Source organism: Psammomys obesus, unplaced genomic scaffold (genome assembly GCF_907164565.1).
Source record: "Psammomys obesus unplaced genomic scaffold, mPsaObe1.curated_primary_1811, whole genome shotgun sequence".
In the NCBI taxonomy this organism is placed as follows: domain Eukaryota; kingdom Metazoa; phylum Chordata; class Mammalia; order Rodentia; family Muridae; genus Psammomys; species Psammomys obesus.
In genome coordinates, this window is record NW_026596039.1 from 5,141,908 (window position 1) to 5,155,453 (window position 13,546).

Here is a 13,546-nt window from a genome sequence, read left to right on the forward strand (position 1 = left end):
GATCAAGAGCCCAAGGCATGAGTGTGGCCTTCAGTCATAGTTTGGTTCTCTGGAGGCTCTGGATCCCAGAGAAGGCAACAGTGTGGGGTTGCTCTCAGCAGTGGCCATTCATCCCACTGTTCTCAAAGTAGTCTGTCCATACGTGGAAGGCATGACTCCCTTCCTCCCAGTGGGAACAAAGGGCCGGGTGGAGTGGGAGGAAGTTTTTGGTCTCAGTGGAGGTAGGTGGGGTGATTCCAACGATACCATGATCTGGAAGGAAGAGGAAAAACAGGCTAAACCCAGAGTTACAAACCTAATGGGGAAAGGCTACCAAAGGGGAGGTGACAGCTAACAGGAAGGTAGAGGGATCCTTAAGGGGTGCTGAAAATATTCTGGAATAACTGTAACGGCTGTAGAACCATATAAAATTTATGATATATGAATCATATCTCCAAACTACTAATATTATTTGGGTCTCCTCAGCCCCAGAAATTCTGACTATATAGACTATGAAATATCTGGACAATAAAAGCTAGATGCCTTGCTGAATTGCCTGGATTTGGACAAGTGGATTCTGCTCTCCCTATAAAGCTCAATTGTATAACCTATCACTCAACTTGGTATGTTTGTGTGTTTAAGACAGCGTCTCTCAGCCAGGTGCAGTGGTGCACGCCTGCAATTCTAGCACTCTGGGAGGCAGAGGCAGGTGGATTTCTGTGAGTTCAGGGCCAGCCTGGTCTACCAAGACTACACGGAGAAACCCTGTCTCTCAAAAAAAAAAAAAAAAAAAAAAAAAAAAAAAGAAGAAGAAGACAGGCTGCCTCCAAATCTACAATCTTCCTGCCTTAGACTCCCAAATGCTGGGAATACAGATGTATGCCACCTGGCCAAATTTCTTTTTAAAAAATGAATGTGCATCTGTGTGGTAGTTTGAATAAGAATGGCCCCATAGACACATGTATTTGTTTATTTGTTTGTTTTTTTTTTTTTTTTGGAGACAGGGTTTCTCTGTGTAGCCCTGGCGGTCCTGGAACTTGTTCTTTAGACTAGTCAGGCCTCAAACTCAACTGCCTCTCAAGTGCTGGAATCAAAGGCCTGCGCCACCACCTTCGAGCTAGACTCAGGTGTTTGAATGTTTGGCCCATAGGGAGTGGCACTATTAGGAAGTGGGGCCTTGCTGGAGGAAGTGCTTCACTGTGGGGGTGGGCTTTGAGGTCTCATATATACTCAAGCTACACCCAGTGTCGCACACGCCCAGTGTCGCAAACAGTCTTCTTCTGCTGCCTTAGGATCAAGATACAGAACTTTCAGCCCCTTCTTCAGCACCATGTCTGCCTACATTCTGCCATGCTTCCTGCCATGATGGTAATGGTATCTGAAACTGTAAACTAGCCCCAATTAAATGTTTTCCTTTATAAGGCATGCCATATCTTCACAGCAGTGAAATCCTAACTAAGACAATTTTGTGCACACGTATGGAGGCCAGAGGACAACCTTGGGTGTCATCTTTAGGACTGCTGCCCACCTTATTTGAGAGAGGTTCTCTCATTGGCCAGGAGCTCACTTCCACCCCAGCCCAGGGATTACAAACACACCGCCACAAGGGGCTTTTTAAAATATAGTTCTGGGGATCAGAGTCAGTCCTCATGCTTGCAAGGCATGCACTTTACCAGCTGGACTGTGTGCCCAGCCCCACACCCTCCTTCAGACCTCTGTCTTCCTTTTCACGAGAGAGGGTTCTCATAGCATCTATTCTAAGAACGCTTTTCCCAGTAGTTTAATGAGCTTGTGAGCTTAGGCCCAGGAGAGCCTGCCCTTCTGCCTCCCAGGTGTAACTAGAAGACAAGATTCTGAAGCTCTTTTCTGACTCCTTGTGTCAGCCACACCTGAAGGCCAAAGCTGGTCCATACCTTAGTTCCAGACTCGCATCAGAGTGTCCTGTGACTTGGAGTTCCTGCTGTGGAGTGCTCCTGAGCCCAGGGAAGGACCTGATCATTTTGCACGTGAGCATTTGGAAATTTCCACCATCAGAGTGAGGATGGAAATTTTGGCTTTGTTGACATCAGCCCTTGCCAGGACTGCTCACTGGCTACAGCTTCTTTGTAAATCCTAGCTCCCTGGGGATGCAGTCTATCTAGCTCTTCACCCTGTCCTCTCTTTTCCATCCCATCCGCACTACTACCCATTTTCCATTCCCAGCTCTCGCCCATGGCACTGGCCCAACTCCTCGAATGCCTCTGAGACTGCCAGGGGCCTCCTCACTGCCCTCCACTCACCCTGAGGAGTTAAAGCCGGAGGAGGAGTTCACTGGTGCTTTGGAGTTATTTTGAGATGCTGTGGGGCTGCTGGCATGGAGTCCTGAGCCAGGAGACGAAGGCCTGCTGTTGTTCCCAGGGGAACAGGATGACGTTACTAAGGACAAAGGGAGACAAAAACAAGGCCATAATAATGCATGCTGGGTCTGCCGACCTTAGTGACATGGCCCTTCCAATACACAACTTCCTGATGTAATCCCCCATGGGCACTCTACCCCCACCCATCTGCCCACCTTCCACCACAGCCACAGCAAGGCCCACCCGTCAGCCCACCCTTGGTGGGGCTCTCATTTCAAGTGCTCCCTGCAGCCCAGTCACTCAGAGCAGTGTGGCTGGTTCTGGCAGTCCAAAACTTGTCAAATGCATGGAGGACAAATGCCAAAATCATTCTACTTCAGGACACACCCTGGGCGGGAAGGGAAGACAATATGAAGCTTAGGAAAAGCAGAGGCTCGGGGAGAAAGCAAACCTGGGAACAGAGAGACTGCCTGAATCTCAAATTCTCTGACTCTACAAAGAAAATGCACGTGGTCCCTTTGAAGGGGTCCCAAGCCTTCTCTTGGCCCTGGGCCTGCCCTGGGCCACCCTGAGCCTCATCTTCATCCTCTGTAAAATGGTAGCTTTGGACTAAATAGATACTCCTTGTGTTTAGAACCCCAACATGTGTTTCATGAATAGAGTGCCATATATTTTACTATTCAAACTAAGATTACACACACACACACACACACACACACACACACGCAAAAAAAAAAAAAAAAAAAAAAAAAAAAAAAGGACGTACTGGGCCTTATATCAGCATTTGAGGCAGCTATTAGCACTTCTAAGAGGACAGCTGGAAAAATGGCCACTGTATCTTTGAAACACTACAGGTGCTTTTAGGAAAATAGAACCCTGGAAACGTGTTTGGGAACCCATCTTCCTCTGGCTTTCTGTAAAGCTCATTTGGAATGCATTACACCCTGAGTGCTCAGCCATGCTGAAATAAAAATCAAAACAAATACTTGTTCGCTTAAACTCTGCTTACCAGCATTTCTTAAACTTACATGATCATGGAAGCCTGTTCCTCCCAGCACTGGTTTTTAACTTAATGTCTTCTGAGACACACTTAGATTGAGTGCCTTTCAGCTTTTGTATGTTTGTTTGTTTTGTTTGAGACAGGGGTCCTCTAGGTAGCTCTGGCTGTCCTGGAACTTGCTTTGTGGACTGGGCTGGCCCTGAACACCTGCCTCTGTCTCTTAAGCACTGGGATTAATGCGTTATTTAGATTAATTCTGGTGGTGTCTGGAAACATCATTTGAAAGCTCACCTGTTCCAGGCATGGTGCTGTGGACTGGAGGGATGGAGAGGGAGCCCAGAGACCCTGAGGGAGAGACCTGAAAGGAAGAGAGGCTTGTGAGTGTCCATGCCGCATCTTCCTTCTTTTCTCAGGACAGTGGGTTAACGGCTGCAGAGAGCATACAACTTCCTTGGTGACCCCCTACTCCATAGTTTTCACCTTGTACTTCATTAGGGAGACCTGTGGACTACATACCAGACCCAATTCTGGCCTGCTTTGGAAGCTCCCTGTTCCTGACACAGACCACTCCCCCTCTTTGTACTGCCAGGCTGAAGGCTTGTCCAAGTGCCCTGGTGATAAGAGGGGCAAGCCTTTGAGGTCCTTGCTCTGGCAGATGCTGCTGGCTACCTGCTCCATTTCTACTTTCATAGCTGTAGTCTCAGCACTTGGGAGACTGAGGCGGGGGAACTGCTATGAGTTCTGAGTCAGCTAGGGATACATAGCAAGACCCTGCCTCACCATGAAGCCCTCCCCAAAAGGAGGCAGGCAGAGAGTTAAAATACCAGAAGGAGCCATTCAGGAACTAGGGAGACAGCTTGGCTCAATCAGTAAAATGCTTGCCTATCAAGAATGAGGACCTGAGTTCAGATTTCCAGCACTTATGTAAAAGCCAGGAGCAACAACAGTCAAAGCCTGTAATCCCATGCTGGGAAGGCAAACACAAGAGGATCCTTCGGGCTTGCCAGTCAACCCATGTAGCCAAGCCAGGGAGCTCCAGGTTCAGCGGAAGAGCCTATCTCAAGAAATGAGATGAAAAGCAATTGAGCAAGATACCCAATGTTGACCACTGGCCTACCAACATACAAACACACACACATACTAAAGTTTAACCTCCCAGCTCAGGACCCTACCTCTCATGATTACCCAAAAACAGCCTGGAACAAGAAATCCTAAGGAATGGACAGACCTGGGTTTGAGACCCAGGCCTGCCATTGACTGTCTGCATGACTGTAAGTTGTCATCCCCAGGGAGGCTGAGTTCTCTCATCTGTGAAACGGCAGCAGCACTTCCCTGATATTTCTTTTAAGTAAGACTTAATGAGATAATGTCCATAAAGCCTCAAACCCTATGGCTGGTGAAGTGCACCAGCTTGTTAAATGTTCTTTTACTCCCTAAAGAAAGGCTATGGACTATTGTTTACTGTTTTAGCTTCACTTTTGAGTGGAAATCTGCATATTTTCACTCCTTCTCCTTTCCTCATGTTGGCAGGGAAGCTGTGGCCAGCGTTTTCATAGGCTGCTGATGTAGAGGCTCCATGGAGGGACCTGCCACCTGCTATGACCCTCCCCTCCAACAGCAATCCTTCTCCATGCTTCCACTTACCTTTCACAATGAGCTTCCTTGGTGGGCAGGGCTGCAAGGGGTAGAGGCCAGTGTGGGACAGTTTGGGAGGTGGGGCAGAGTGATGAGAGATGTTATCAATCACCTCCCCTCCTCCCTTCCCAGATGCCATACCCAAGAAGTATGTTCTTTTCAAATGAATAATAATGTATGTAGCTACTGTCATTGGCTCCTCTCATTTCCAGCTAGACAGGCTATGCATATGTAAACATACACATATATGGTTCCTTAAAGAATTTTTTTTTACATATGGTAGGGAAATGGTGCCAAAGTGATCTGTACAATCATGCAGCGTGTGTGTGTGTGTGTGTGTGTGTGTGTGTGGGTGGGCGTGCGCGTGCATGTATGTGGCTGGGAACCGATCCCATATTCTTATGCATGCTGAGCCAGTGCTATACCATAGAGGTATATACACCTTCCAAACCCCTTTACATTTTTTTAAAATATTTTATTTTTAGCTGGATATGGTGGCACATGCACTGGGGAGGCAGAGACAGACAAATCTCTTAGTTCAAGGCCAGCCTGGCCTATAGAGTGAGTTCCAGGACAGCCAGAACTACATAGAGAAACCCTATATCAAAAAAACTAAATAAAAAAGTTTTATTTTTAACTATGTGTATATGTGCTGGTAGGGGGAGGGGAAGCATGAGCATGTGACTGCAGTGCCCATGGAGTCCAGAGCATTGGATCCCCTGCAGCTGGTGGATGTGAGCACAAGTGAGTGTTAGAAACTGAAATCAGGTCCTCTGTAAAAGCAGTATGATCTCTTAACCACTGAGCCATCTCTCCAGACCTTATTAATTTATTTTTTTAACTTAACTATCTTTTTTTAAAAAACAAGATTTATTATGTATGCAGTGTTCTGACTGCGTGTACACCTGCAGGCCAGAAGAGGGCACTACATCTCATTATAGATGGTTGTGAGCCACCATGTGGTTGCTGGATATTGAACTCAGGACCCTTTGCAAGAACTTAACCTCTGAGCCATATCTCCAGCCCCAACTTAACTATCTTAAGATTGCTTTGTATCAGAAACAAAGGACACCAGTTTTCATTCCATCAAGATTTGAGGAAAAAAGAGGATCAGAAGACATTCTCTATCCTCTTCTCAGGATGTCTGCTGTGGAACTTTGCCTTCCAGGTGCGATGTGGCTTAAGATTTATTTAGTTTTCTGTGTATGGGTGTTTTGCTTGCATGCATGTCTGTGCAACCATCGGCATGGCACGCCTGGTTCCTGCAGGTGCCAGAAGACAGCATAGGACATCTTGGACAGTGTGTTCCTTGGACTTGAACCCAGATTCCTTTGGGAGACAGCTCAGTCTGGGGTTCTTTAACAGCATGCCTTTTCACAGGCTGTTCCTTCGGCCTGCTGACCTAGTCTTGCTAATTCATAGTGTTCTTCAAGCAAATCATGGGCTTCAGGCAAAATCAAGCCCTACTTGTGGATGCCATCCTGACATGAATGTCTTTTATCTGCATTCCCATAATGCTCCTGTGGGACTCGTGCCTGGCTAGACCTCTCATATGCAATTGGTTTTATTTCTTGCCTTCTCGGGCTCTTCCTCCATTGTTTCTTCCCTTGATCCTCTTGCTTTCAAATGGCTGATGTCCCCAAGGTTTGGGAGTGGACCTTTCTCTTTCTCTACACCAATTCGTTAAGAGACTTTCTTCTCACTCAGGACTTCAACTGCCACCTCTGTACCCTGTTACCTGTTACTGTTCTGATACCCCCAACCCCTGTCTCCATCCAAGCCTTTTCCCTCATCTCTGTAGCCATCATTCCAAGTCTCTAGGGACAGTCCCACTTAAGTGTCCTGCAGACCTACATCATGATGATGCAAAGAACTGGAGTACTACCTTTCCCCACTCCAAAACCGGCTGATCCTGTTTGCTTGGTCCACGTATACTGCTACCATCTACCCAACCAGCCCAGCCTGAACACTCTGAGTCATCCCAAGGATTCTCCTTCCATCAACCTCCCTGCCCTGAACCAGTTCTCAGTTTACTAACCAAGGCCTTTTGTCTATATTTTTGTTTGTTTGTTTTTGAGATAAGCCTCATGTAGCTCAATCTGCTCCTGTATTTGCTAAGTAGTTGAGGATGACCACGAGCTCCAGATCCACCTCCTAAGTGCTGAGATTACATGCTGGTGCTGAAGATGGAGCCCAGGGCCTCAAGCATAGTAGGCAAGCACTCTACCAAGTAAACTACAGCCCCAGCCCTTGTTTATCTCTTGGTGCTGTTCTCTATCACCTGCCCTGTGATCAGTTCAGCCTCACTTTTCAACATTCCTCTACATGGAACCACCCGCAGCTCCGTGAATGCACTGTATGTTCTTCCCCACCTCACTTTTCTCACATCTCCCCTGGAGACAGGTCCGCCTCACACTTACCTGTCTCTTGCAGACTCAGCTCAGGCATTAATGACCTCCTTGGGGAAGCTTTCCTAGCCACCCTTCCCAAGGTGTGTCAGCTGCTGTGCCTAACTAGAGTCACTTAGAGAAATGATCTTGTTTACTTATGTGTGTGTGTCCTCTCTAGACAATGAGGTCCTCTTGGACTGGGAATAAATGGTATTTATCTTTCTTTCTTTCTTCTTTTTTTCTTTTTGTTTTCAAGACAAGGTTTCTTCTGTGTAGCCTTTCCTATCCTGAAACTTGCTCTGTAGATCAGGCTGGCCTCTAACTAATAGAGATCTGCCTGCCTGCCTCTGCCTCCCAAGTGCTGGGATTAAAGGCATATGCCACCGTGCCAGCTCTGGTATTTATCTTTCTATTTCCAGCACTTGGCACAAAGACCAGCATAGAGCTGGTCCAGGGACACCTGGGGAGAAATCAACCATGTAGTAGTCTTTATGGAGCTGCTGCATCCTACCCAGCCTGCAACTACCCTGAAATGCTGGGAGATTAGAGGACATCATTCTCTCCAACTCCCCTACCCTTCTACCATTAATGTTCTCAACGATGGAGAACTCTGTACCACTAACCAAGTCACATCTGTTTGTGGATGGAGCAGAGACTTTCTAAATCCCAATCCTCTGTGCCTCCCTAGAACCTCAGGTTATTCTCAACCTTGTCTTTTCCCTGAAACTTAGCCCTAACTAGGCACCGCCTCTTGGGTGCCCAGTAAACACATCTAACTTAATATGGCCATCCCAGATTCTCAGCTGTCCTTGTCTCTCAAGCCTGCTCTTCATGCAGTCCTCAACATTTTTATCATCATCATCACCTTCCTCTTCATTATTTTTATTTGGTGACAGGGTCAGTCTAGGTAGTCCTGGCTGTCCTGGAACTCACTATGTACATATACCAAGCTGGTTTTGAACTCACAGATCAGCCTGCCTCCAACTTTCAAGTGCTGGGATTAAAGGCATGGGCCACCATGTCCAGTTCAACATTTTTTAAAGGGCAGTGCCAACAATATTCATGGTGGCCCATGCCTATAATTCCAGTACATAGGTAGCTCAGTTGGTAGGGCGCTTGCCTAGCATGCAGGAAGCCCTGGGTCCCCTACCTAGCAGGAGAAAAACAAGTGCAGTGGTGCATGCCCATAATCCCAGCACTCAGGAGCTGGAGCTCATCCTCGGCTACATAGAGAGCTCAAAGCTGGCCTGGGCCACACGAAACCCTGTACTATAAAACAAACAAAACAAAAGTAACAACCCGAAAACAAACAAACAAACATGGCAGTGCTTCCCAGCCTGCAGCTCTGATTTTCAGATCCGAGCCATTAGCACCTCTTAATGGCTTCATAGCTGAAAAACATAAAGATTCCAGCCAGCTCATTCTCATCACCATGGCTACCACCGTCCAAACCTCCTCTCAGCTGATGGCTCTCTCTCCTGGCTGGTCTCCTGCCTCCCACGTTATTCCCACCCACCAGCCATGTCAACCAGCTCAGACTTACACATCCAGGCTTCTCCAATACCTTCCTATTCCAGTCAGCTGAAGTCCTGGGCCCTCTCACTGAACACCAAGACCCTGGGGAGTCTACGCCATGCTACTTCTCGAAATTCCTCTGCCTTCTGTCCCTTTTGCATAGACTTCCTCGCTGGTCCCTCCGCCTTGAATACTCTTTCCCCTAAATATACACATATTTCACCCCCTTACAAAGTTCAGACTTTTCATTCAAACACTACCTAACGAGACATGCCAGCTCCAGTCCAACTGTTAAAAAGACACAAACACCTCAATCACTTTGTGCACCTTTATGTGTGTTTTTAAAAATCGTATTACATTTTATTTATTTTACATACATGTGTGGTTATGGGAGTGGCACATACCATGTGTGAAGATAAGAGAACAGCTTTTGGGAATCGGTTCTCTCCTTCCTCATAAAAATTAGGTCAAGTTGTGCAGGAAACACCTTTACTGGCTATACCATCCCAGCAACCTTCCTTGTCTCCATCTTTAATCTTCTCTATATTATGCATGTTTATATGTTGTATTCATTTGTTTACTCATGTACAGAATCTCCCCTATCCACTAATCACCATTCTCAAGGATGGAAGGCTCTTGGCTTCCAGGAATATGCCCCCCAAGTACTTGGTAGTCAGCCTGGCTCCAAGCTACTTACCAGCCGGGAGTTGTAGATGGGTGGCTTGATGGGGGCGGCCACAGGGCAGTTGATTCGCTTCTCCTTTTGGCGTCGATTGCAGAACCAGACCCTTACCACCTCCTTCTCCATGGACAACTGCTCCGCAATCATGGAAATCTCTTCTGAACTGGGTTTAGGGTTCTATAGGGACAAAGGGATAGGGTGTGGTCAGGAGACAGAAACAGGTTCAGGTACTGGAGATGAGGGTCAGAAGTTCCAAACACAAAGAATTGAATGTATGGCTCAAATAAATGCCTTAGAGTCAGACTGAGGGTAGAATACCGGCTTTATCACGTATGTACGGACTGTCTTTAGGAATTCCCTTTAACTCAGTCTTTCTACAAATGGAATGAGACAAGCACATAGGACTCGGGTAAGGGTTACAAGAGAAAGCATGTGTACACCATCGAGCACAAGGCTGGTACAGGAGAGAGGATACAGAAGTTAGGTTTCTGCCTATACTTCTTCCCCTGGGAGTAAGTTCCACGTCAAGGCCTCCACAGGTGAATTTTTTTCAGGAGAAAAAAATGCTCCTCTCTGAGTCGTTCCTCATAACCTCTCTCACATCTCTTCTTCAAAAATGAGGAGGCTGGAACTCTCAGGCCTAGCAAGTCTGTGGGAGAGCTGCAGGCAAAATGATATCATCACCCTGTCCTTCTGACCTACCACCCAGTCTGTGGCCTGGGCCTCTTTCTCCTTATCCTTGCATCTTCCTTTAACTGTACTGTTCTAAGAAACCTAAAAAGATGGGAAACTCAGCTCCAGTCATCCTGCTGCCAGGATGCAGCCGTAGCGTCCCTGAGCTGGACTCAGTGGGCCACTTGCTCCAGGGCAGCAGTCCTAGCAGTTGGGAGCTCCAAGGCTGGGCTGACTAGATTTCAGCATCCCAGTAGGCTCTAGGGGCTGCTACCTGAGGGATCCCTAGAGAGGCTCTCAGTAGTCTTCTGTACTTCCTCCTTCTCACCCTCAGCTCCCACGAGGCTCACAGCTTGTACACACTGCCTCAAGAATATTTGTTTAGAATCTATGGCTAAAAAGTCTGAGGGCCCTTCAGAGACTGATGTACCAACCAAGAACTATGCATGGAGAAGACCTAGACCCCCTGCTCAGAGGTAGCCCATAGGCAGCTTAGTCTCCATGTGGGTCCCCGAGTAAAGGAAGCAGGGCCTGTCTCTGATAGGAACTCGGTTGCCTACTCTTTGATCACTTCCCCCTTGCCAGGCCACAGAGGAAGAGGATCCAGCAGTCCTGTTGAGACTTGATAGGCTAAGGTCAGACAGTAGGGGAGGAGGACTTCCCCTTTCAGTGGACTAGAGGAGGGAGATAGTGGGGAAGAGGGACGGAGGGTGGGACTAGTAGGAGATAAGGGAGGGGGCTACAATTGGAATATAAAGTGAATAAATTATAAATAAATAAGTAAATAAATGAGAAAGAAAAAGTTTCTATGGCTAGAATGTCTAATTTAGAACATGGAAAGATTTGAAAACTTTTAATTAAAAAAAGACGTAAATACACATTTTAATTGGTGAAAAAAAGGAGACTGTGCAGTATAATCACAAGTGTGGAAATGTTCATGGAAGAAGAAACACAAGCAGCTCCTTTCAGAAGGCTCTGGAGGCTGGGGGAGGGGAGGGGAGAGGCACAAGCCTATAATTAACCCTTGGGGATGGACTCAGGAGGATTGCTGTGAGCTTGAGGCCAGCCTGGGCTACAGAATGGGTTATATACAGGTCAGCCTGGGTAAGCCACCGTGTGAAACCATATCTTTAAAAAGTAAAGACAGAACAGACAGACAGACAGGCAGACAGGCAGACAGACAGGCAGACAGGCAGACAGGCAGGCAGACAGATAAAAAAGAATCAAAACAAAACAAAGGGTGATGGATTGTTTTTCCTCTCTACTTCTCTTCCTGTGTTTTCCAGTTTGTTGACAATGAGCATTACTGTTTTGTTTTGTTTTTTTTTTTTAAGTTTTTAAATCTTTTTTTTTTAAAAATAACATTTATTTATTTGGGAGTAGGGGCCCACACCAGGGCAAAGGTGTATGGCGGCCAGAGGGTAACTTGCAGGAACTGGTATTCCAGGGATTGAACTCTGGTTGTCAGTCTTGTCTACAAGCACGTTTCCCTCCTCAGTAAGCCGATTTGCAAGACTTTTATTATACTTTTAAGCTGAAAAGTAAAATTTGCTTCAAAGAAGACAGAGACTTACATAATGCCCCAGCTTTCTCCTGTTACCTCAAAGGTATACAGACACCCCCCCACCACCACCACCACTGGGATGCTGTGTTCTGTTCTTGAATCTTCCAGTGACAGGGACAGTGGGCCTCAAATAAATGTTGGAGAAAAGAGGAAAAGAGTTTCCTGGAACTCTGGAAGAAGGTCATCATTCCTGGGCTCCTGGAGTAAGAGGGTGACTTGGCTTCTTCCCAGAGGGCAGAGGGTAGGGGTAGTGCTAAGGGTCTAGCACTGAGCCCAGTGTCTTGCACAGGTGAGACCCGCTCACCCACCAGCACAAGCTGGCCCGCCCACTCCCACCCGAGGATGCTGCTCACATCTTGAAATCGCTTCTCCAGCGTCAGGCGGATGTTGGTCTCGATGCTGGTCCGTTTCTTCCTCTTCCTGCCAAACACTTCACTGAGAGTGGGGTAGGAGCTGGGCGTGCTTGCGGAAGGGTCTGACGGGGAGGACTCTGGAGAGAGGAGCAAATGAAGCTCAGAGGCAGAAATACGTGTTGGTGTAGCCTGCCAGCCTCTAGCCCTTCCCAGGAATCCTGCCTTGTCCTCCGCAGGTAATCCAGAACAGACCAAAGCCCTGCTTCTCCAGGATGCTCCAGGAGAACATTCCCTAGGGTTCCCACCACAGTCTCCAGGTGTTTGCGGTCATAGTTCAGGGATGCTCAGACAGCAGTGGGTGTAGGGAATGCAGGTAGTTCTATGAGTTGTGCTGTCTGACCTGTTTAAACAGATATGCCTGTCTGTGGATACTGAGTGAAATGGGTTACTCTGTTACGTAGGAACCTATGCTAGTTCTGAAGCCACAGTGTAAGGTGAAAGCCAAGACTGCAGGTGTGTGTGTGTGTTGGGGGAGAGAGGAAGTTGTACAGTAAAACTCTTCCCCAAAGATTCTAGGAGTTTCTGACTGTTCCTGCTATTTGAATGTTCCAGTAAAAGTTGTCTCAGGGGCTGTGTGTTGAGAGAGGGATGATTCCCATGCATTCTTCTGAGGGGACTTCCTTGAAGAAGACCACCCTGGCTGTCCAACCTTTACCTCTTGCCTTTACCCCTGCAGTAGTAATCAATAACCCATACTCTCACTTAACAGAGCCTGGCCCTGGAGATGGGTGCTTGTTCCTTCCCCCTCCACGTGGGCTGGGATATCTCAAACTGGGGCCAACCCGCACCACCCACTTCCCTGGTCTCACTTGGCAATGTTTGTGGACATTCTGGTGGTGGGGGCAGGGGAGTCTCAGCTGGGGCAGTGAGGGAGGTACTGCTACAGTCAATGAGTAGGTAGAGATTCAGGCTTCTCACCTCCAGTGCTTAAGCCAGTCCCCCAAAACAAGCAATTTTATTTGGTCTATATGTCAGGACTCTTTCTGCTGCCAAGTTCTCCCATTCATCATTTCAGAAGCCCTGTCCCTTCTCTTATGGCCTTCACCCCCTGGCAGGCCTGGATCCTGACAGAATCTACCTCCTGCTTACAGGCTTTTCTGCACAGTCCTGATTATAGCACTTGCTTGTTCCCTGACACCTGGTCCAGAGTAGCCAAATAAAGACCTGAAGCTGGACTTCTTGCCTCAGTAGGACCCTAAGGGTTCTTTCCTGGGCTCCTGACCTAGGCTGCTGATTCCATACAATTTGAGTAAGTGGATCAAACCTAGCCTCTAAACAGCTGTCTTCAAATATAAGTTAGTTCTGGGGCAGGAAATAGAATAGAATAGAATAGAATAGAATAGAATAGAATAGAATAGAA

The 13,546-nt window shown here is 47.3% G+C and overlaps 1 protein-coding gene across 1 annotated transcript in view; it reads right to left on the reverse strand.

The window, feature by feature from the left end:
* Positions 1-212: 212 nt before the first annotated feature.
* The window catches only part of Pou2f3 (POU class 2 homeobox 3), an 82,861-nt gene continuing 69,527 nt past the window's right edge, over positions 213-13,546 (reverse strand). The window contains exons 9-13 of the mRNA XM_055622248.1: positions 12,127-12,263; positions 9,553-9,714; positions 3,607-3,673; positions 2,259-2,394; positions 213-252 (exon numbers count right to left, since the gene is read on the reverse strand). Of these exons, the coding sequence (XP_055478223.1) occupies positions 213-252; positions 2,259-2,394; positions 3,607-3,673; positions 9,553-9,714; positions 12,127-12,263 (542 nt within the window). The remainder of the gene's footprint in view (positions 253-2,258; positions 2,395-3,606; positions 3,674-9,552; positions 9,715-12,126; positions 12,264-13,546) is intronic.